This window comes from Haliotis asinina, chromosome 6, assembly GCF_037392515.1.
Source record: "Haliotis asinina isolate JCU_RB_2024 chromosome 6, JCU_Hal_asi_v2, whole genome shotgun sequence".
Taxonomy (NCBI): Eukaryota; Metazoa; Mollusca; class Gastropoda; order Lepetellida; family Haliotidae; genus Haliotis; species Haliotis asinina.
The window spans coordinates 13781916-13807678 of NC_090285.1; the positions used below are offsets into that span (position 1 = coordinate 13781916).

The 25763-nt window shown below is 39.9% G+C and overlaps 2 protein-coding genes across 3 annotated transcripts in view; both read left to right on the forward strand.

The window, feature by feature from the left end:
* Positions 1-5439: 5439 nt before the first annotated feature.
* Positions 5440-13282, forward strand: LOC137287334 (uncharacterized). The gene is made up of 8 exons (XM_067819582.1): positions 5440-5546; positions 6915-6954; positions 7089-7208; positions 8319-8447; positions 9762-10037; positions 10520-10780; positions 11636-11741; positions 12296-13282. The coding sequence occupies exons 1-8, from the start codon at positions 5481-5483 to the stop codon at positions 12558-12560; spliced, it is 1263 nt and encodes a 420-aa protein (XP_067675683.1). The 5' UTR covers positions 5440-5480; the 3' UTR covers positions 12561-13282.
* Positions 13283-22452: 9170 nt separating this feature from the next.
* Positions 22453-25763, forward strand: part of LOC137286187 (uncharacterized) — a 30290-nt gene continuing 26979 nt past the window's right edge. Inside the window, exon 1 of one of the 2 annotated variants that reach the window (XM_067817895.1) lies at positions 22453-22610. The gene's annotated coding sequence lies outside the window, so the exon portion shown is untranslated. Of the gene's footprint in view, positions 22945-25763 lie in introns of both variants that reach the window. The other variant, XM_067817894.1, reaches the window with a different exon arrangement.

The following is a 25763-nucleotide window of genomic DNA, read 5'->3' on the forward strand; positions in this document are numbered from 1 at the left end:
ATTGGCGTATCTTGCCATTCACCGTCGACCCGTGAAGGTCCCGGGGTAGAATAGGCCTTCAGCAACCCATGCTTGCCATAAAAGGCGACAGTGCTTGTCGTAAGAGGCGACTAACGGGATCGGGTGGTCAGGCTCGCTGACTTGGTTGACACATGTCATCGGTTCCCAATTGCGCAGATCGATGTTGTGATCACTGGATTGTCTGGGCCAGACTCGATTATTTGCAGACCGCTTTCAGCTTTGTGCAAGTGGCTGAAGGATGCTGTAGTTCGCCATTGATTCTTCAGATGATAGATTCCCTTAAATTGTTTAGGAAGACTCGTATCACCAAATCCATTTCTGGCGTCCCGTTCTGGTGTGATATTGCTGGAATATTGCTGAAAGCGGCGTATGACTAAACTCACTCGTATCGTCAAACACTACTGTCTCGAACTTTGATGTGTCGAATGTACAGCTGTCTCGAAGCCAAAGAGTGTTCTTTGCGTTTTACTTCTTCATTCTCCATGTTAGGTTGTGTCAAACGTCTGTATTAACGGTGTTGCCCCCTCCAACTTCTCCACAACCCCGTTTGACTGGACGTTATGTTGTTTTAATATACCTGTCTCCAGCTTCAAGACTCATGAATCACAGTCCCGTGAAGATCCGGATAATAACTGATCTTCAGTAACCCATACTTGTCGTAAGAGACGACTAACGGAACCTAGTGGTCAGCTCGCAGACTTTTTTTTTGCCAAATGTCATCGTGTCCAATTTGCGTAGAACAATGCTCATGCCGTTGATCACTGGGTTGCCCACCGCTCTTTAGGTGGAGTATGATTGAGTGCGGTGTGGTATGCACACAGTAAGGTTTTGACAACTTTGCGGCTTCGGGCTTGAATCTTTTATACGAAGTGTTTTGGGTTTTTTTTCTCTCCCTTTTCCCCCTTGCTATGAGGACCCGTGAAGGTCCCGGGGTAGAATAGGCCTTCAGCAACCCATGCTTGCCATAAAAGGCGACTCAGCTTGTCGTAAGAGGCGACTAACGGGATCGGGTGGTCAGGCTCGCTGACTTGGTTGACGCGTGTCATCGGTTCCCAATTGCGCAGATCGATGCTCATGTTGTTGATCACTGGATTGTCTGGTCCAGACTCGATTATTTACAGACCGCCGCCATATAGCTGTAATATTGCTGAGTGCGGCGTAAAACTAAACTCACTCACTCACTCACTCACCCTTGCTATGAGCGTATGTAGGGTGGCATGGAGATTATCAAAAACGTACCAAAGCCACGGAAATAATTTAAACTGTTATTCAACTGTTGAACATATCCCATGGAAATAACCGTTTTGTTTTGTGTTGTTTGTTTTATTGATTTTTTTATTGTGCTCTGTATACAAGTAAACGATTAAGTGTTGAATAATTTTCATTCCTGCAGGAAAGAAATTAAAAAAACAAACAAAAACAAAACAAGTATTTACTATTATTTACATTCAAACATAAAACCATCATTTTTTCTTCGTAAACAGGCCTCGCTCTAACCTGATCCAGTTCCAGATACGCTGAATATATCTTTTGTGTACTTGCAGCTGAACATTTATGAGAATCACTGAGGTTTCACGTTTAGATTCACGTTGTTGTTGTTGCTGTCGTCGTCGTCGTCGTCGTCGTCATTTTCATTAAACATGACAGTTGTGAGGATTTTATGACTTGCGAGCATAGCGCTGAACTTTAGCTTTGAACTATGCTGGACTTTTATCGTGCCACAGCCTTGAGGTCGCAGTCATGTAGACCAAATGCTTTTATGGCCGTTTCACTGAGGATGGGTTTTCTTTCGTCTTTATATTGAGAAAAAATGTTGTTTAAAAACTGTCATAAAAACATTGATACAGTTAACTATTTGCTACGAGGGTGGTGTGCAGAGAAAGGGACAGGCAGGTGTGTGAGAAAGAATTGAGGCGGCACAGCACAGGTTATTGAAGCAATAACTTTGTCAGCTTTTGTGCACGTGCTTCTCGATCACCTGTCCCCGTCTCTGCACTCCTCTCTCGTAGGAGGCAATGAACTGTGTCAACATTTTAATGATAGTCTGTTAAGCAACTGATAGGACAAAAAATCTACAAAAGGTTCATAGTGTTGGTGATTTCATTAGGATCAGTGTTTCACTGAGTATTTTATGTTTATTAGTTTTCGAGATAGATTGCAATTTATCGCTTCGCTTTGTATCTAAACGGACTATGAAAGTGTGAGAACTGTTTGGGAAGTAAAATTCAACACGTGCTACACAGTTCGATGTCCAGAAACTAGTTTGACGAAAAACAATAGAAGAACAAACTAAAGCCATTGTTATTTTTGTTGCCGAAACCAACGTGTACTGACATGCAACTCAAGAAGTGACCATTCGTCTAATTCTCCCCGAGAATGGCCACATATTCATGTTGTGGCGTTAAATCGCTCAAACTGTTTTTCAACAAAAGCATCGGGTCAGCAGAAATAAAAAATATTTCAAGATAAATAGTGCAAAATCTTATTGTATGTTGAGCACAGTAAGCTCGTACATGCAATCTCAAGTATGCTTTGACCCGTGAAGGTCCGAGGTAGAATAGGCCTTCAGCAACCCATGCTTGCCATAAAAGGCGACAGTGCTTGTCGAAAGAGGCGACTAACGGGATCGGGTGGTCAGACTCGCTGACTTGGTTGACACATGTCATCGGTTCCCAATTGCGGAGATGGATGCTCATGCTGTTGATCACTGGATTGTCTGGGCCAGACTCGATTATTTACAGACCGAAACCATAAAGCTGGAATATTGCTGATTGCGTCGTAAAACTAAACGCACTCACTCAAAAATGGCTTAATACATAATGTCCAACTTTTCCGTTTGCAGTTAAGTTACAATATATGCGTTGTAAGCTTATTAAAAACAGCATTGATGTGCTTATGTGAGTGTTGCGTTTTGGATTTGCAGCCGGAAATGGGTAGTGGACACATGGTGTGAATGAGGAGAATTGATTCAGAAATTTCGTCTTGACGAGAAAATACTTTTGACGCATCTTGTAATATTATTCTTGAGACATTTCTGAATGGGAGGCGTACGTTGGGTTTCAGGCTATGTGTGATGTCAACACGGTAATGGCGAACGCGAAATCACATTGAGCTAAGGAGCTAGCTACGGTATGAGCCAATGATGACAATCACGCTACGCCTTAGATTCGAACCCATGGCCACAGCGCACGAACAAGAGCATGACCCTTCTAACCAATTATCATTCTCGGCCCCATCTTGGATTCGAACCCAAGAATAAGGACACTTAAGTCAGGACTTAACGCCTCAGGCAACTTGATCAACCCTGCCCACGTTTAGAACAAATCAGACACACAAGCTGTTAGTTTTGATGCCTGTAAGTATGTTATTGTTAATGATCTTCCACCGGGTACCCGTGGAACATGAGCAGTTTTGAACAAACTCACTTGCCTAAGGTGAGACCACATTTATCACATGTGCTTGATACATGTTTTAATACAACCAAACGGATAATAGTGCACCCATGCTGCTTTAATCTGGTATACCCCATATATCTGTTCTGAAATGAGAACCAATTGAACGTATAGACCAATGTTTGATAGAGGCTAGATAGAAACAAACAAGAAGGTTCTTTCATGACGATGTTGTTGACACGTGTGTTCGCAATAGTCTTGTTTGTGGCATTAAGTTTACATGCGAGTTTGTGCGACCTTTCAGGGACAACATGCACATAGCGACCTTTGCTCTGCAGCGTCGTAACTCCCATGCTCTAACTGAGCTTTGAGGTAGCTGCAATGCTATGATCACTTCGTACTGGTTGTCCCGGTCTTGTTACCAGTACGATAGCATTTGTAGTACTTTTGTAGTCATTCCGGCAAGACATTTTCTCGGGAATTGCACGTGTGCAGTTATACCGTGACTCATAATCACACAGGAAATCAAGGTGTAGTACCTTTTCAACGTCTATCAGTTGGGAAGGTATTACTCAGGGCACATGGATGTTGTCCAAGGGTGTAAACCAGAAATATAAATATTCAAGGTTATCAGTGTGTCTAGTGGAAGGTCAGTCTGAAGAGGATTTTGCAGTTCAGCCCTGGATTTGTCTGGTTACGTTCCCACCGAACTATGATATAATATAGTGTAAATCGGCATGCAAGTACAGTCTGTTTGGTCCAAAAGCGGACCGATAAATTGCAGTCTAACTCAATGAAACAGTGATCCTACTCAAAACGTCAGACCAGCTCTGTGACTTTTTTTGCACAATTTATGTCCTGAAAATAAGTTGTTTAACAAAGTACGTAGTTTTGTTTACACAGTTCACTATGTGTTACGAGGAAGGAATGGAAAGAGAGGAACAGTCAGGTGTGTGAGAAAGGATGTACAGGAACCAAAGGAGCACGGGAAGATGAAATAATCACATGATAGGCACGTGAGCAGTGAGCACGTACCTCTCGAACAAATGGGTGTAACGCATGCTTGTCGTAAGAGGCGACTAAGAAGATCGGGTGGTCAGTCTGGCTTACTTGGCTAACACATGTCATCGTATCCCAACTGCGTAGGTCAATGCTTATACTGTTGATCACTGGATTGTATGGCTATATTTGCAGACGGTCGCCATGTAGTTGGAATAATGCTGAGTGCGGCCTCAATCCACAATCAAACAATCAGTCAATCAACATGGTCATGAAGAGATATTTCAACACTCCTGACATCATGTCGTCCTTTGGTGCAGTTCTGAGGGTCAACTCTTACGTAACGTTGACGTCGATGTCAAGAACTAACGTTCCCGTCCTCAGACTGGAATCCGATTGCAAACATTTGGGATGAACTGGAAAAGCGAGTGCAATATGAATCAGCCCCTGACCTTGAAAGAAATTGGACAAGCGCTCGTTAATCAATGGTCGTGACCGGTTAGAGCGTTCCGGCACTGACCTCTTGTCACGACCGTCCTTTGAGGTCACGCTTCTCTGTTTAATCAGTGTAAATTTTAAGTTCGAAATGAAGTGCCCACATGGATGTTAGCAGTGAATACTAACAGTGCCATACACATTCACTTTTCATGAAGATCCTGGTTAGAGTCGGGCTCAGTAACCTATGCTCCTAGTGAGAAGTGACTAACGGGATTGAGTGGTCAGTCTAGCTGTCATCGTATCCCAGTTGCGGAGATCAACGCTCACGCTGATCACTGTATTGTCTGGTCCAGACTCTATTATTTACAAACCGTCGCCACATAGCTGGAATATTGCTCTTCGCCGCCTGAAACGACAACGGACCAACTAACCATTGTGGGATTCATTTCTATACAAAAGTCAAGTCTTTTTAAATAATTTATGACAATGATATCATCATTACACATGATAACAATTGCATCACACGGTGAAAACATCCATACCCAGCGATACTCAGATAAGCGTAGTACACAAGGAAGTGTTTCATGTCGAGTCGTTTGACTTGAGTAGCCCAGAACGTTTAATGTTTCAATGCCTCTCAATGCTTACTTAATACTGGTTGAGACAAGACACAGAATGACTGACAACTATATTCTCGTGAGTAAACATTCGTTTGACACTTATCTTACGTATTGAATAATCACACAGATTATAACTGTTCAATTTCACAAATGCAAGTTAATATCAGTTTTATATATTTCAATGTAAGAAAAGTGTGGGTTCAATGTAAAGGGGCTAATAGAAAAAGTTTCCGACTCAGAGCCGACTCGTATGCATTGTGTTTGTGGTGCACTTTTCGTCCTTATGAAATATTGTCATTCCTTGAAAACAATCACGGTCGAAAAACGTGTTTTTTCGCTAGTTTCTTCCTTGTTACATGTTACATACAGAGAAGAAATGGTCCTAAACCAGTCCTGAATAAATCTAGCACAAAGGACGGCAAAGTCATCTCACAAGATTTCCACTGAACATTTTTCCTCTCGTCTTTTAAGTTTTACATACATAGGTACATGATGCATGATTTTATATATTCTTTCATCAGTGTATAACTGTATGATATTTAATGCATCAGATTTAAGAAAACACATACGAGTAAGACATGTAATGAAAACATTCCGTACTGGATAAGGGTGTATACACAAAAACCAAGCACACTACGGAGATGAGTCATTTCCTCTGTGGTGATGAATGCCCGGGTTCGCTAAGCGCATGAGCGTAAATTTTGAATACCCAGTGTCAGAGGGGTACACAGAGAACGTGATCTAGTCTTTATCAATAGTCCGTCTTCTATTGTTTGCGGAAGGCGCGGTGGCTGAGTGGGTTAGATCTCTGTGTTCGTGTGCTGGCGATTAGGTGACTGACTCGGAGAGCGAGTGGGACCCGACGTTAAAAACAGTACTATAATCTGAACTTTACCAAGAAAGTGAAATCCCAGTTGCTTATGTTGCAATTTTGTGTTTTTTCTGATATAACTGCTTGGTGTTTTCAAGTTGTCCCATGTAATGTGATAGGACGTTAAAGAGGAGTGAGTTAGTTTATTTTTACGCCACAATCAGCAATATTCCAGCCATGCGGCGGTGGTCTGTAAATGATCAAGTCTGGACCTCACAATCCAGTGACCAATAACATGAGCATCGACTTGCGCAACTGGGAACCGATAACATGTGTCAACCAGGTCAGCAAGCCTGACCACCCGATCCCGTTAGTCGCCTCTTACGACAAGCATAGTCGACTTTTATGCGTTAGAGAGGACAGCTGTCCGGTTACTCTTCTCATGGCGTCGTTGTAATTTATCCCGTCCCAAAAAGGTGATATCTTAGATAATTGTTTTGCAGTTTTCCACGATTTCCATAGGCTGTTTCTTTAATATTTTCTTATACGAATAATCGCAGGTTGCGTTTAAATACATTCTTATTGCTGGCGTAAAATAACATTCATTTAATCGCTGCTATATTCTGTCCACAGGTGTTGGTACTGATCATACACTATACGGCATGCATGGACAGTGAGTAGTAATCATCATCATTGTCATCGTCGTCGTCTTCGTCATCATCATCATCATCATCATCATTGTCGTCATTTTCATCACTATAATCATCATCACGATCATCATCACATTTCTCTCTGCGTCTGTTCTAGGTAAAGGACAAGGGGAAGAGTGTCGACAGACGTCAGAGTGTGTCAGCAATGCTGAATGTTGGGTCAACGTCTGCCAGTGCAACATCGAGTACTACCCACTGAAAGGACAATGTGAACAACGTAAGCATTGACTCCTGTTGCATACACTGCTGTCAGTACACGGAGATATCTCCCGTTCTCAGAGCCATGTAGCAAGCCTATGTTAAAGTAGGAAGGTATGAAATAGGTTTATACTTTGGACAGGTAAACATTGTCGTGGTGGCGAACGTGACGAGGGTCTTCACCGTGACGAGCGAACGACTTACCAGACACCCTGCTGACATACGCCCTGTTTACGGCAGATCGCAATGTTCGATGTGCAGCTCTCGCTGTCTACCGTACTTATGTTGACGGTGCGTCATCTAATGTTGGGGCGATGGGGTAGCCTAGTGGTTAAAACATTCGCTCGTCACGCCGAAGTTCGATTCCCTACATGGGGGCATTTCTGGTATAACCTGTAGTGATATTGCCGGAATATTGATAAAAGCGACGTACTCCGAAACTCACTCAATCACCACACAGAACATGCACATTTGTGTGAGTGAGTCAACGTAGCGATTACGAGAATGGACAATAGTTTTACTCAAGCGCGGTGACAGTTCTGACGCATGAATATCTACAAAGTGATGTAAGTTTCGATGTCCGCGATGACTTTTCGAGTGAAATGAAAGAAATTGTTGTCGCGCTTTTAATCTTTTGGGTGTATGATCTGTCGACTGCAGTTTACGATTTCATAAGGTTAACAGAATTAGGAAGTCTGTTTGAAACACACAGTGTACATCGTCATTAAACCGAGATGACAACAGTGCTCCAAATAAAGACTGCCCTAACATAATATCCTCTTGCATGCATGGTCTTAAATCGTATAGGCAGTGGAGAGGCCTAGTGGTTAAAGCGTTTGCTCATCGAAGATCCGGGTTCGAGTCCCTCATTGGTGCAATGTGTGAAGCCCGTTTCAAGTCTCATTCGCCGTGACTTTGCTTAAGTATTGCGTAAAACTAAACTCACTCACTCTAAAATCACACTGGGGCCAATACGTATATATTTTATGTCTATCATTATTATGGAGTGTTTCGATTCAACCGCCGATTCTAAATCAATGTTATGCTCAAAAACTAAAAGAAACGATGCATTTACCCTGTCTCAAATTGGGGCTATATATAATTTTGTTTAAAAGAAGAGATTTTACAGGTCTTCTCCCGAACATGCCGTGTTCTGGCGACATGGAGTGTGTGGACGGCGCCAGCTGCCGCACAAACTACTGCCAATGTGATGACACACACTACCACGCTAATACCCTTGACAAGCGATGTGTGGCATGTGAGTATTTCTGTAACCAACGTTTCACGGCTGTTGTTACAACCAAGACATAAACAATCCCTCTTTGATTTTAATTAGAAAATATCTCAGTTAATGTCATTACATCCACAAATAATAGACACTGAGTATTTTCGCAGGGACGAAGCTGCAAGAATGCGCACGCAGGTATTAATAATTATTCTTCAAAATCTGAAAAAGATACTTGGTATTTTACATGTCGCATAGTTAAAAATCAAGGCATTTGCCTTCTGCACGCACTTGCAGCATTTACATTATGGTGGCATTTACATCACGGTAGCATTTACATCATGGTAGCATTTACATCATGGTAGCATTTACATCATGGCAGCATTTACATCACGGTAGCATTTACGTCACGGTAGCATTTACATCATGGCAGCATTTATGTCACGGTAGCATTTACATCATCGTAGCATTTATATCATGACGTAATTGCAAAAGCATTTCTAACATCAGTTTTCAATGTACTGCTCAATATTACCAAACCACGATTTGCATTTTCAAACAATGAGTGATGATGAATTATAAATGCATAAATTTAACAATTCTTCTTTGTTTCGGATTATTGGTCACATCGAAAGTATGATATTTATATCAAAATTAAATAAAATAGTCGATATCCATACCACATGCATATTGTTAAACTCGTTCTAATCCTCATACACCACCTATCTAAAGAGAAAGTGCGGAAAATTTGACTGAATGTCTTCCACAACACATGTAATCTTTGTCCCGAGTGGGGACATAGGACCAGAACACCATATTTATCTTACTCAACACCTTATTGTCAAGTCTGAACTGTTTGAAGTAGTGGTATCGGATCATAATACTGAGTAGAACGCAAGAAGAGTTAAGCAATCAGCCAATACCGACAACGACACACAAGAAAAAAAAAACAAGTTTACCGTTATCTCTTTTACGTCGGTTTGCATTCGCAAAACATCGGTAATTTCCGTACATCATACGCGATTCATTTACTCCTACTAACACGAAGTTGCAGCTGAATTCCCGCTAGTAAACGGGGCACAATGAAAATAATAGAAGTGCGCCCGGCCAATCAGAAGACGATATTTATGTGTGAGTTAAGATGAGATATTCCCTAAGAAGGGCTGTATTTTCAGTTTCTAAAGTGCCTACATGACTTTTGCGGGCAAACTGGGATGTAGGCACATTGGGAACAAACCGTACGCGTTTAGGTGACTTCGCTCCAAATTCCTGGATGAAGTTTGGGCATAGCTCAAGGTATTTGTCGTTATTTGGTGGAGACATTTCACTCGAGGGTACTCCTTACAGTGAGTGAGCTGTTCATCCGTAACATACGGTCCAGGACGTCAACGTCGACAACAGCTACGGTTACATGGGACAGCCCTGAACTACCGCCTGTATCGCCCACTTTCAATTACTACATTTCGGTTAACGGCAATAGAAGGATGTTCATCGAATCGCGACATATTCTCGACTTGACTGATCTGACGCCAGGAACGGCATTCAACGTCACCGTCAGTATTGCCGTAGATGAGAACAGCAAGATTAAGATAGCATCACCAAGAACAGCCACCATGCGAACTCGTAAGGACTACATTTCAATTTCATTTGTTTTGTTCAAACGGGTAATAGTAATAGTGAGTATTGTTTTACATCGATTTGAACAAAATCCCAGCAATATCAGGAACTCCACCCTTTGTACCTATGCTGGTGAAAAGACAACGTTTCAGCCATATGATATTGAGTGAGGTTAGTCACGCCGAAGACCCAGGTTCCATTCTAGATATTGGTCCCTATAGTCTCACGCTTACCCCTCAACATACCATATTTTGATAACAAATGAACCCATTTAAATTGAAAAGGAACCCCGAGTGAATCAGGAAAATCAAGGGAAATCTAGACTTACTTAATTCATTCAGGGCTTCAGCTCTGAAGGGAGGGCTTGGCATTAGAAAAATAATGTAGTTCAGGGACTGTGAGATTGTTATTATTGTGTCTCCCGCCTTGATATTGCTGGAATATTAAAAACGACGTAAAACCATACTCATTTTCATACTCACTACTAGCGCCTGCAGTACCATCAAACGTACGTCACGACTGGAACACAGCGTCCCTGTTCGTCTACTGGTCAGTCCAAGGTCACGCTGACTCCTTTAATGGTTCACTGTGGTCCAGTTCCTCCACACAGAGATTCACCACCCCCTACACAAGCTACATGTTCTCACGGCCAAACACGACCTCAGCCCAGATTTTCTGTGTGTCGGCCCGCAGCGGAGACCACTATAGCCAGATGGCCTGTTACACATTTCATATGGACACCACTGACGGTAAGTTCTGCAGAGGAGCCAAGAACACAAACCGTGAGGCCTTTTTCAATTCTTGCTTTGTGTTTCATTGTTGTATTCAATAGTAGCTTCTGAAAATATTTCTTCCTTGATTGGCTTTCTAGAAGTTGGGTAGGTGAAGAATGGGGGACTATATATATTTTCTTTATTCTATATAAGCGGCGTTTTCACATATATTCTAATACCGTTGTCAAGCAAGTGATACATGGGAAGTAAATTGGGGCGATCCATATACATGAGATGTTTGGACAACAGATGAGGGATGAGGCAAAAATGAGTTGTTTATACAACAGGAGAGGTTTAACACTCAGATGGTTTGCAGGATTAAGTGGGCAGATGAAAGCCAGTACATGTTGTGAACATGGTTGTATATACATAAGGGATGATGGACAGTCAGTAGGGGATGATGTACATAGGTTGTTTATACAGGTGATAAAGAGACATGTATTTGGGAAGCCAGCAGTCATGTTACACATGCTTTTTGTAAGAGGAGACTAACAGGATCGAGTGGCCATGCCCGCTGACGTGACTGATACATGTCATCATATCCTAACTGCACAGATCGATGCCCATGTTGTTGATCACTGGATTGTCTGGTCCAGACTCGATAATTTACCGATCGTATGGCGTGAATATTTGTGAATGCCCCCTTGAACAACAAATAAACCGACCAACAAACAAATGAAACCATAAACATGTTTGTCAGTGAAGCTAAATCTGAAATTGTTAGAATTTAGATGGCATTTTGTGAAAATAATAATAAAACAATCTTCCGAAAATTGAATGGCGGGTCCACAAGTCGTGCAGATGTATCATAATGCATGTGTGTATGCACAGGTATTGCGACGAACACGTTGCAGTCGTCAGTGCCGACGTGGACACTGGTCTTGGCGATGTTGATGGCCTGCACAGTTAGCACAACTGTTCTTCTGATTGGCTTTCGGTAAGAATGATAGATTAATATATAGACAGACGGCATTACTCCGGACGTAAAGAGCAGTATTACCTCTTACGCGGTTTCAGCTGTTGAGTGAGTGAGTGAGTGAGTGATTTCAACTTTACGCCCCTTGCAGCAATATTTCAGCAATATCACCGACGGGGAACACCAGAAATGGACGTTACACGTAGTATCCATGTGGGGAGTCGAACCGGGCCTTCTGCGAGACGAAAGAACGGTTTAGTCACTTGGTTACCCCACCGCCCCTCAATTCTTACGACGGTTTAATCATATAGTTCCGACCTTCCAGTTTGCAGTTAATTGCTTATACAGGCAGGTGCGGTTAGAAGTTTCTTTCCGGTTTCAATTTCCAACTTACATCATCTGGAGAAAGATCATATGTCCGTTTACATTATGACGCCATCGTATCCCAGTTGCGCAGACTGCTTTTCATGATGTTGGAGTTTCTAATCAACACACTATCCTTTTAGGTCCGCCGTCATTGGATGAATATTACCTAGTGCCTCGTAAAACAAAAACAATATGCTTGTATCCTACAGATTCCGTCAAAACTGGCGCAGCTGTGTCAGTGTAAAGGGAGGTAACTTGTACGACGTGATCCATTTCCGGAGGTCAAGGGTGACTCTGAACTCCAGCCGTGACAGAGAATACGATGGCGCGACGTATGTAAACCAGCCTGTCTCGGTTGACGTAACAAGGACAGACAGGATTGTGTTTGAGAACGACACAGACAATGAAAATGTTGTGGAGTGTGTATACAATCAACCTCGACTTGTCACCATGAGGGGTGAGAGGGTAGCCTAGTGGTTAAAGCGTTCGCTCGTCAAGCCGAAGATCCGGTTCGAATCCCCATATGGGTACTATGTGCCCATTTCTGGTGCCCCGTGATGTTGCTGGAATTGCTTCCATGGGCGTATAACTGAACAAATTCACTGTCAACACGAAGATCTGAAAAGTGACTGTTATACATACATACATGAATATAGATGGATGAAAGGGAAGTTCGTTATTGGACCAATCGAAGCAGACACTCGATTTTTCAGAAACTATACACTACAGCAAAAGAAATGCAACTCTGATATTTATCAAGTTTTAGAGGACATGAGTATGAACACTTATCTTATGAGATTCATTTTTTGGAGACTTGCGTTTCTTTTGTTGTTCAGTATAGAAACTAGACACATACAGCACATAGTCCTTTCTACAGTTCTGCAGAAATATGTGTTTTTGATGTTTTGGGGATATCTAGAGGTTCCTCTATCTGTTTCCAAAGTTACGAAGGCCTGAAGAGGTTTTAATGTAAATTAGATAATAGTTTACATAACGTGTTTATATATGTTTTGCTGCACCCCTCACAAATTTACGAATGACCCATGTGTTTTGAAGGAAACTTAATTACATGTATTACCAACATAACGTTTGTAATGCTTTTGGTAGACTTTTGTGAGGGCTTTCACTACCCCTCTCCACAAAGTTACGAATGACCCAAGAGGTATGACAGCACGAAATATAATTATATTACTTAAGGTGCTTGTGATTTTTTTCTGAAATTGTCGGAGTCTAGCCATCTACTGAAGTTACGATTGGTCAAAGTGGACAACCATCTCACCCCCACGCACCCCCATCTACCTAGATCTGACCCCGGACACTTCCTGGCAGACACATGGTTCTTTCTCACATACCTACCATCAATGACATCCTCACCAACTCACCCTGTTCACATAACCACCCCGAGATTCCGAATGAAATGCAGGTTTCACGGTACTTGAAAATAATATACACCAACCTGTATGGCAGACATGCGACCACAAGGAGCATACAGAGCTGTGAACTGTGGAGACACCAACGCCATTGTGTTTGTCTTGTTTGTTAAAATTGTAAACCCACGAGTCGTTTCCTTATGATTTCACAATTTAGCATTTCCCGAAGTCTAGTAATTACTTAATTACTTAATTAAATAATTATTGTCTGGCGTTAATTAGCTCAGGAACACCTTCGCACGAAGTGGACACATTTTTCTTGATTTTTGTTCACACGACACAGTGTTCCCCGCCCTGAGAATACATGTACCCCAGACATTGTAATCTGCTTTCATGCTCTGATGCCGATGTATAACGTACTGGCAGCTATTAGCATGGAGTAATCAATGGTAGGAGTTCCGTCCTGGCCTCTGGGATTATGGGTAGGATTTATGTGTGAGATGTACTGACTGAACTGAAACCGCGGCACACATTGGACATAGCTTACAGAAATTCAAAATCTGTTTTATATCGCAGGTGCTATTTTGCATTTATATCCCGTTTGTACAAATATTAGAATTGGTTGATATCAATATCATTATACACTCATTTTTCTTACACTGAAAACAGAAAGCTGGATGTAAGCGTTGAAGTGGTCTGCTGTTATAGTATGAGTCCTGTATTTCCGAGCTAGACAAGCCAGAGTTACCGCCCTTTAATGATATTATTGTCGCCAACTGACAGCTATTTAAACTATTTGGCACTATGTGATAAATAGGATGGTACGCTTAAATCCAACCACGATCGAGACACATTTATAAACAAACTTCGCAAAGAACAAATAACCCTTAACAAATATTATAATTAGAATTAACTAATCATAAAGAGATTAATTCCCTCGTGTTTCCATATGATAAGTGTCATATATGAGGCTAAGTCGGCAGAGAATTCTATGTCTTCAAGCAGAGACTGAAATCGATTCCCTGATAGCATATTTTAAATTCATTTCTCCTTTGTTGGTCTGTACATTCAGCTCTTCAGCAGATATTGATGGTACATTAAACATTTATTGAAATGATTCTTGGAGGTTATGGACTCGTGAATATGACAGGGACACATTCTCGTCATAGTTGCAGATCATTAATAAACGAGTGAGTGCCTATGGCTTTACCCGGCTTTTAGCAATATTCCAGCAACATCATAGGGCACCAGAAATGGGCTACACACATTGCATCCATGCAGGGAATCGAAACTGGGTGTTCGTCCACTTTAATCACTAGGCTACCTCCACCGCCATCATTAGTAGATGAGGCTGATAACGCTACTTATGTATTCTGGTGTCTCCTATTCTCGCGGTACTTACGAATATCAGCTGAAAAAATAATGTATATTAAACAGTTCTTATGCATGCTTGTTGTTTTCAAATGAAGAGACCCCCTCTAACATCTGCATCTATCAACTGCTTGATCCATCAAGTGTATTATCTCACTTAAGCTCGATGAAAAACATGGTCGTCCGCTGCTGACTTTTCGAGGCGTCTCCTATTCTCGTGGTACAACGAGAAAGTAACGTTATTAGGCGTAATGAAGGGGAATCTTATCGGGAAGGGCGGAGGAAAGTTACGATTTTTCCAAGTTGGTTAAAACTCGCGAATATTCGTTACACTGCAAAATTTTCATAATTCACAGACTTGGGCCACTTCCTAGTTATCGGTCAATGATGTAAACAACCGCTAAGTATCACTCACCGGCGACCTCGGCAGAAAATGTGTTTACCGCGAGAATAGCAGTGTCGGAGCGTTAGCGCAGGCGCATCAGACCCAGGGAACCAGGCCGCGAGAATAGGCGACGGAGATCCGAATTAGAACTGGTTTTCAGTACTATTAATTCATTCTTGTCGCAAGAGGTGACTAACGGGTGGTCTGGCACGCTGCGTTGGTTGACACAGGTCGTCGCATCCCAAATGCGTAGAACGCGTGTTTTTGATCACTGGATCGTCTGGTCCAGACTACTGAGTGTGACGTTAGACAACGACAAAACCAACTGTACTTAAAATGACGCACATTTGTAAACTTTGTAAGTCTTTTCTTGTATCTGAGATTATGTCATTGTGGTTCAAAGCTGTCTTTGAGGTTATATTATTATAGGATAACCAGGAGTATAGTGGTGGCAAATTTAGAAAGAGCCAGGATAATAATTACTCTGGGATTCTAAACCCACGATAATATGGACACCACTCTACTCAATGATTCCTCTCGAGAAGAGTGAGTGAGTGAGTGAGTTTAGTTTTACGCCGCAATCAGCAGTATTCCAGCTATATGGCGGCGGTCTGTAAATAATCGAGTCTGGACCAGACAATCCAGTGACCAACAACATGAGCATCGATCTGCACTATAGGGAACCAATGACATGTGTCAACCAAGTCAGCGAGTCTGACCACCCGATCCCGTTAGTCGCCTCTTTCCACAAGCATAGTCGCCTTTTATGGCAAGCATGAGTTGCTTGAAGGCCCTATCAAGAAGATGTCAGTATTCACTTATTTAGACATGGTAGCGGATAGACTGATGTGTAGAGTTATGTTTCGTCATTTCAGCAATTTGAATCAAGCTTTTTATCATTTTTGTACTTATGTGCCTACCACGACATTCTCCAGTTAAATAACATGTTTCACAATAACATATCCAACTTAAACACATTTGGTGGGTACAACGTGTGAAGCCCATTTCCGGTGACCCCCACCGTGATGCTATTGGAATATTGCTAAAAATAACGTGATCCCCAACTCACGCCTTCACCCCTCCCCCCCCACCAACATATATGCCTTAATCGACGTTATGTCGTTCCACTAACTGGTACATGCATGTTCCCTAACGACGCTACATGTATCACATATGGCATATGGCGTTCTACACAACGAAATGAATCAGAGCATATTTCCTGTATTATATTGTTCGTGTAGTTTCATACTGTCGGGCAACCAGTAAAATACTTCCTCAAACGAGGGCCTTGGCCTTTGTTCATGATCTAAAGTATTCGCATGGTAGGTAAAGTAAACTTAATATTTGTTGAATTTGGGGGCTTCGGAACTCTTTGAACTATCGGGTCACGTGCTCTCATTCACTTTGACTGTTAGTAGTTTTCTTTCCAATATATTTCACACCCATTTTTCATTTTGGGGGATTTTCAGTAATGAGCAACCGGTAGGTACGTTTGCTTCAAGTGCTTCTAAATTTTATCTTTTGAAATTGAAATGCTGTATAGTTGACTCGTAATTCTCATAGGTTGAAACGGAAATTCTGTTTATCTGTTTATCTAAAAATATTAATTCGATTCATGTGATTCAAGTTATCATGTTGCATAAACGCATACAAGTAACACACGTCTACGTTACGCAGTATATGCCGGACACACATACACACATACATACACATACACACACATACATACACACACGCACACATACACACACATACACACATACATATACACACACATACACGCACACACATACACACACACACACATATACACACTTCAACTATTCAAGCCTTGATTTCACATTATCCCCACATGGGTACAATGTGTGAGGCCCATTTTCTGGTGTCCCCCGCCGTGATATAGCTGGAATATTGCTAAAAGCGGCGTAAAACCAAACTCACTCACTCACTCACATTATCATGTTGATATATTTCTCAGCACAAGACACGAGTGAGAGTACTTTTGTTATCTATACACATTCTTTCAATTTCCGGTTTGTAAGATTAGAATCTCAGCTGAATCCTCGGGAAGTTATGTTTGTCACGCTAAAGGCCTCTTTTTATCAATAAAATCGACGTACAGTATATTTTTACTAAATGTCCAAAACTTTTTGGAGGGCATATTTAAAACCGAGCAATCATTTTAGATTACAACATATCATTCCGTTCATGTTATACGCTTTGACGTGAATAGTGTTTTATGGTTTTATTTCGCACCATATTGTGAATAATTCCCGAACATTTTTTTATTTCACCTATTCTAGTGTCTTGTCATTATGTTTGCATATGTATATAAATACGTCTTGCCTGCTGTGTAAATCTGCAATGATATACTACCAGCCACGCCCACACCAGTCAATATTCATGTCTCAGTCTATTGATCAATGGGCTTGAAATCCTTAGTTCGGTTTATGAAAATTTGAAACTTTTTTAATCAGCCTATTAAAACCCATGGGATCGCTAGCAGTTGTGTTATTGATACACAGACGCTGTTGATTTTGCTTGGTAAGCCATTCAGTGGAAAACAACCACTTATAAAGCATTTTAAATTATTAAAGGGACATTATACTGAATCAGCGGTGCCTATCGTGATGGCTTGTAGCGTGCCGACAGAAAATAAACACAAAAATGGAATGGACAGTGTGCTTGTTTTGTAAGGAGCGCTGTCATGTTTATTCACTGGCTAACACATTTCCTCCAACACAAATTTAGATGCATCACCTAGCAATACAAAGTACTGGCACATCAAGTTATCACCAGATTCAAATACATGACAACAGCTGTCGGTCGTGCGTCGCAGGATAAATTATTCTTAACAATTTATCGCAATGACAAGGCAACCTACACTCAGTCTGTCTCGACAATTTTCTTTGACAATATGAAATATTTCAACACATTTTAAAGGGCTTCACATCGTTCACGTTTTGAAAATCAATTATATGTTTTGTAAACGGCCCCTTCCCTGGTTGCAACTAAAGGCAACAGCTTGTCACAGCGTGGTTCTCGAATCAGGATATTTAAGGTGTTACATCAGGGACATGATGGTGAGGGAGTCAAAGATACGACGTTGCAGCTGTACCTTATGCTGAATAAATAAATAAATAGCTTTTCGCGAGTTACGTCTATTTCTATACACTGTTGTTTCTATAAACATTCACATCATTGACACTCGCATGCACACACCTATCCCTGGTATAACTAAACGATGTGAGGATCCGGGTGAGAACTGGTCTTCAGCAACCCGTGCTTGTCCTATGAGGTGACGAACGGGATCAGGTGGTCAGACTCGCTGACTTGGTTGATGTGAGTCGTATACCAACTGCGCAGACAAAAGCTCATGATGTCACTCACTGGAGTGTTTATAGACAGCCTTCATAAAGATGAAATATTGCTGATCATGAGTTAACAAATTCTTTTCGAATTTTGATCTTAAAAATCTATAGAAAAACCTCGGCGTATATAACTATGAGACTATGTTATTGAATTTGTATCATAGAATGTCACAAATGTGTTAAGAGTGCTTAACAGTAAGTTCACGCATAACACTCGACTTTCAAAATAAACAAAAATGGGTAGAAGAGGCCTATGTGGGGCAGTGATGTTAATATTTTAATGTCACAAACACGGATGGATGACGTCATAACGGAACTAATATTCTGAGTTTAAAACATAGCATGAGTTAATGAGTGAGTTATGTTTTACGCCACAATCAGCAATATTCCAGCTATGTGGCGGCGGTCTGTAAATAACTGAGGCTGGAAGACAATCCAGTGATCAAAAGCATGAGCACTGATCTGTGCATTTGGGAACCTATGACATGTGTCAACCAAGTCATCGAGCCTGACCACCCGATGAGGTTAGTCGCCTCTTACGACAAGCATAGTGGCAAGAATGGGTTGCTGAAGGCCTGTTCTACCTCGGATCTTCATGGGTCAAACCGTGGCATGAAGCAAACATGGGCAGACGGCTTCTTCAAGAACTCTAGAGTTTGGTAGGAATATTTTATGCGTTTGTGTGCAAATTAATAATATTCCTCATCAACCAGGTTAAGATTTCCCCTTCTATCATGAGATGCTCATACAGGTTTGATAAAGGATGTCAGGGTCGGGTGATAAGATAAGGTATAAGGTAAGGTATTGAGCCTCTTTTATTTATGCATTCAACCTCTTTATTTTAGCTATTCAACCTCTTTGATTGACACTGTAGAATTTCATTTGTAGTAATGGAGAAAAGGTAGTTTATCCCTCTTAATTAATACTATGATATTATGCTGACATGTTCTTTACAACGTTTTGATAAAGTACGATGTAGCAACTTTTAAAAAACAGGAAATATGCTTTGTGTTTGCTTTTGTTCTGTTTCTTTTCTTTTATTTATTTTGTTTCTCTTCCATATATACGAGCGTTTGAAACATACATACACCTGAAACCGCTGATTTGTTTTATTTGATAAAATCATCAAGTTTCATTAACCCATTACTTCCTAAAAACTGAAATTATGCTACAGGGAAATACTGACAATCCCCTCTGTTTCAGGTACAATAAGGTATCAACTAATTCTTGTTTCCACAGCGGTTATTAATGTTTGACTTGTGAAAAAACCATACCAACGCCTGATGCCGGAACGAGAATGGACGAAACAGCTTGTCATTTTTACTTGGAAGAGCGAGTACTCTTGGGAAAAGGATAATTCGAACAATAGGGTCCCTTTGTTGGTGTGGCGCTGATCATTGGCAACAGATGCTTTCTCTAAAAGCTCTCATTTTTATTGTTTACCTCTTTATCAAGACAAAAGCTCATTGGACAAATGTTTCAGTGATGAAACGTTGGTAAAGTTGTATTTATTTTTTCAATTTTATTATTTTATTTTGTTTTTATTCTGATACCATTACACAGAAATAAAGAATATAAACATATATTTGTTTGTTTGTTGTTTAACGTTGCATTGCTGTAAATAATCAAACCTAAACCAGACAATCCAATCCAGTGTTAGACATCATGAACATCAATTAGGAAACGATGACATGTGTCATCTATGATCATGACCACCCTATCCCGTTAGTCGCGTCTTACGATAAGCATGGGTTGCTGGAGATCAGTCCTAACCCGGATCTTCGCGGGTGAGGCAAACAAAGTCTTTTCTTAATTCTTTCCAAATTGTATGAAGGATGCCGTACATCTGAGGTTGCTACCCATCGTATTGTAATCATGGCCTGAAACTAGATAAATATTCTGGCTTTTGTTATAGAAAATTTACTCAGTCAGTGGTCTTGTCGGCGATGTTTTAGAGAAATGCAGCCGTGTCGATATTGATTTTACTTTGATTGACTTCTTTTACAGATAGATCCATGGCTTTTATTTAAAGTATAAAATTGCAGTTTCTTAGGGTTTTTCTTTCAAACAGAGTGAGTGAGTTTGGTTTTACGCCGCTTTTAGCAATATTCCAGCAATATCACGGCAGGGGACACCAGAAATAGGCTTCACACTTTGTACCCATGTGGGGAATCGAAACCGGGTCTTGGGCTTGACAAGCGAACGGATTAACCACTAGGCTACCCCACCGTCCCATTTTCACAAACAGAAGTTCCCAGTACTCAGCTTAGATGTTGCATATATGTTAACAGTAATCGTGTATAAGTAATTTCAATGCTAAATCTGAAGACAGTTTCTATTCAAACTTATTTTATAACTTTTTGATAACCATTAGGCTTATTTTGATCTTGATTTCATTAATTTTAAATTACAGCTGATCAGCTTGTTGCAGATGAAATCAGGGGTGTTCATGATCGTAATACTTACGATCTTCGAGCCATTTTTAATGACGATATAAACTATAGAACGATTATCGAGTTCTTCCTGCAACGCCTTCGTCAACAGGTTTAAATTTCTAATTTTATTTATATATCATACAATCATTAGCTCTTCACGTCACGATATGGTCGAAATATTGCCGATGTGACGATGAATATGAACTCATTATCTCTTCCTGCAACGAATACCGATTCTGTTTTGTTAACCATGTTAATCAATAGTGGTTAACCAATAGTGATTAGCCAATAGTTAACAGAATGTGAATTGGATGGATGTTGATAGTGAATGTTTCTCATAATGCTGTTTCTGTTGTGACGTCATTATTTTGCCAGTTACGCGATATTGGCTGAGTAAATATCTGCTTGTTACTGTTATTTAATTTCAGGTCAGGCTTTCCTAGTAAGAAGACATTTGTTTGTTCCATAAGGCTGAATAGATAAGTGAAATGTTCGCTCACTTTTATTTGCGCGGGTAACAAATTTTGATTGCCATTTAAAAATAATTTTGACTTGTCCGCGTCCCGATTATCCGTTTCAACACTATAAGAATGAGTGTCTGTAAGAACGAGTGTGATTGAATCTACAACTCATTAGCCCGTGCGAAACTTCCAAAGCTGTAAAATAAAAATGTGTTCCTCCACACTTTATTCCGTCACTTTATTTTTCTATAAAAAACTGAAAACATGTCCTACCGTTCTCGTCATTTTTTTTTAAAAAAAATGTGCACTTAAACATTTATTTCTTTTATGCTGCCTTATTGGCCTTTTCATTGTCAATCTTAGACTTCATGAATGTATATAATTGGATTGTATCTCTACGAAATTGGTGGCTGTATGGTAGCCTAGTGGTTAAAGCTTCGTTCGTCACGCCGAGGACCCGTGTTCGATTCCTCAGATGAGTACAATGTGTGATATTGCAGGAATATTGCTAAAACCGGCCTAAAACCATACTCACTCACTCGCCATAATAATAGGATTCCTCTGTCTCATGCACGCAGTGAGTTTTCTTATAGTGAGAAAACAAAGTAAAAAATTTGTAATTTTTCAATTCTAGTGTATTGCAAACGTTTTTAATTTCCTTCATGTAAATTATGCATTTTTGTGTTAAAATTCTTCATTTTTTGTGGATCTGTGGTGATTTTATTTATTATGATTATCTTATCACTGTAAGTAACAGTGCAATCATCGTCGATTTTATTACAATTATCTCTTAAACTGACTAACATTCAATACTCGCTGAATACCCACGTGTTGTTCTATTTCTTACCCAAAGTAGAATAAATTTTTCAATTCTGTTATTTTTAGCTGTATGCAGTTCGGGTTTCTATAGAGTTATCTACCTTCGTTGAAGTTATTGATTCCGAAAACATCCGAGGTTGCCCGAACATTGATTATTCTCACAATCAAGTGACGTAGTGAGCTATGCCTGTGGTGTCAACATTGCCTGCCTCCGCTCATTATTTGGCTGAAACTCAGCAAAACGGGCACGGGATTGCTTCGTTTACCAACGATTGCTCTTCCCTGGGCAATCATTTACGTTTTTGGTCATTCGTAAGTGTTGCCCATGTTCCACAAATGCAAGATTTTACTATCAAAATGGTTTGTTTACATCTGAACAGAGGTCATAGCGAGCTCCCAGCCGTAGCATGGCTGTGTTGATGTTTTCATTTGATTGGACGGTGTACGGGCTACGCAGCTGCTTGTTGTTATAATCGGTTATTTCTGGATATAATTATTCCTACAAGGCTGTCGAAGAATCTGTAAATGCACCAGCCCTTTGTAGAATCTCATTGTCAAGGTCAGCTTAGTTGTAAACTAAGCAGACGATTTTTTACTGTCAAACCACCAAACAGCTGACTGAGTGCGAGCGATGCGTCTCCATTTGGTAGGAAATTTTCCTTTGTGTGAGCATATCGGTTTACAGGCCAACAAAAAAGCATTGATTACAGGTGGTAGTAGTGCACACGATTTGACATGCTTGCTACTATTGTGATTGTAGTTGTCTCCATTTGTTTCTACAATATGGAACCGTTTGTCAAGATGGCTAACTGTTGCGAGCAGAGATAGGACCATTTCCTGTGTTTTCATAAGTAGGCCACCATTAATCCAGGAAATAAGCATATATATAGATTTCCAAAGGCAAGTATGATATTTTGTTGTGCGGTCATCATTCTGTTGTGATCTTGCTTGGAGATGAATCTGGTTGCAAATTCCATTGTCTATCTGCAATCTGCATGTATTTATTTATTGCAGATAGAGTTTAAATGCTTCATTATTAATCTTGCTTAAAATATGCCAGATGATTTAGTAGACTATGACACTCCCAGTTTTGTGTTTCATATTGGCAGTTAGCTGGTTCATTAATTCTGAAATTGCACATATGCAATGCTGTAATGTGAAAGATTGATAAACTTGAAACATATTTGTCCTCAATTTCTATGTTTACCCCAGTCAGTGGTTATTGCAATATTTGACTAAGTTTTTTTATTCTGTTACATATCTTTTATGAAGAAATTTTGACCCAGAAAATATATTTTTTCCCTCACAATTCACTGTATTTGAGATGGTCTCTAATGTAAAAGTTTGTTTTTCAGCTCCCCTTTGCATTCGTAGAATAAAAACATTTTTGGATAGTATGGCCCAGAAAATGTATTGACAATTGACAAATTTTAAAATTTTGATAAAAATGGCAATTGTGTATGCAATTTGTAGTGAACAGAAAACTGCTAAGTGATTTAGATAACACTCACATATTCCTTCAAATAACATATTTAGCCGTTTCAAATATATTTGCCCTTCACTGTGTAGTGCCTTTGATGGATTCCTATGAAACTATTTCTTGTCATTTTACATCCTGCACAAAATATCTCCTGTAGTGCTAGATGCTTTTTCATGGTGCATTTATATGTATTTATATGTCTGCATTAACTCACTTCTATTATATATTACTTCACCAGCTTATTTAAACATTACAGTATCTTGTTATCACTTTGTCAAGATGTACAGGAACCTGTTTAACATGTTAGATTGATTTTCCATTGAGACAGAACTGGCTTATTCCATATTTTGACTCCATTGAAGATTGTTGTAGTTGTATAAACCTGGTTTTGGTAACAAGCCCTTGTCATGTGTGTCCATATTTAAGACTAGGCTTGAAAGCCATTGGTTCCTAGTCTTAATATTGATGTAAAAATAAGAGATGAAGGGTGTTTCAGAGGCAATGGGGGCATGGGCTGAAATACTGTTACACGTGACGAACATTTAATTTTAAAAAATAATATGGAAAATCTACCCAACTTCATATTTCTACTCGTTCATTGGTTATTTCAATTTTTAAACCATTCTAATGACAGACTGTTCTTGCAATTCATCCCAGGTCAGAAATAGACTGTCCATACACATATTTGAAGAAGTAAAGCTAGCGTGATAATAGGTTATGCAAACTGTGGAGAAATTAGGTATCAATAAGTACATGGTTTATCTAGGGAAATTGCCTAAATGTTTTGATTCTGGTAGTAGATATTATCATACAGAATGCATGAACATGCTGTTACTATTAGATTCTGAAAGTAAATCAATCCTTATTTCAGTATATGTTTGGATAATCTTTCAACTTGTCCATTGTTTTTTGATAAGTTATCAGCAAAATCAAGATATAATGTTAACAATGGAGTAAGCTTGATAACAGTATTGTGTGATGATGAGTAACTGGTAATGCATGTCTTTTGTCCAGACCTGCTTTGTTGTGGAGTCACCTGCCACAAGTTCTGACAGATAAATCTTTCTTGATTTAAAACAGCTGGCACCAAACTGACACATTTCTTCTTTGTGGTTCAGTAAATTTACTCAGTGAAGATTATTGATAATCTGAACTTAGGCATTTGTTGGTAATTCTACATTTTGTTCATTAACAGTGGCTTTAGTAGTGTGGAGGGATCAAAGTGTTGTAATGGATGGGAGACTTTATACGGGATAAAGGTTTCTATGTGATGTATTTTCTAACACATATTAATCGAATTACTAAAATTTCACAAAGTTAGGGATTAATCTTGACACGATCAGAGGCTGATAATGTGATATTTGGCTCCAAGTATAGAGGAAATATTTCTAAAAAAATTTGAGTTCATGTTAATGTTTATTGATTGTGGAAGTGATTTCAGTTTCAATGGTACGAAAATGGATTAGACTTTGATTTTATTCTTAAGCTTACAGTTTACAGTCTTTAGTGAGTGCTAATATACAATGTCATTTGACCAATGAATTATGGAAGAAAGACCTTTTAGTAAAACCAGTTTGACCACTATCCCTCCTTTCATCTTAAAATATCCCGATTTGTCTTCCATGGGTGCTTTGTTAATAATCCTAAATTAATCTGTCCAGCCTCAGTGTTAATGATTTCAGCCTCTAGCAGTTGTATGTAGTGGTATATGAAAGATGGAGATCACTGTCATAAGAAACATCTATTCATGTTCTCTTTAAAAATCTAACTACATGAAACTGAAAAGAGGGAAATCATGTAAGTGAAAGCGAGGTTTTTTCGTTCTGTGTAAAAATGTTAACAGGAAAATGTTAAAATGAATGTCAAACTTTGAATCCTTGAGTGAAGTTAGTACATCACAATACAAATCTAGAATGTATATGATCACCCTTTGAAAAGTATATTTAAGATATTTCAGACATGAAACCAATAGTATTTACCATACA

Bases quoted from the DNA above. Each gene is read 5' to 3' on its own strand.
- LOC137287334 (XM_067819582.1), top strand. From the start codon at position 5,481: ATGCCTCTCAATGCTTACTTAATACTGGTTGAGACAAGACACAGAATG. The intron at 10,038-10,519 runs GTAAGGACTACA...ACTCACTACTAG, and splicing joins AACAGCCACCATGCGAACTC to CGCCTGCAGTACCATCAAAC. The intron at 11,742-12,295 runs GTAAGAATGATA...TGTATCCTACAG, and splicing joins GTTCTTCTGATTGGCTTTCG to ATTCCGTCAAAACTGGCGCA.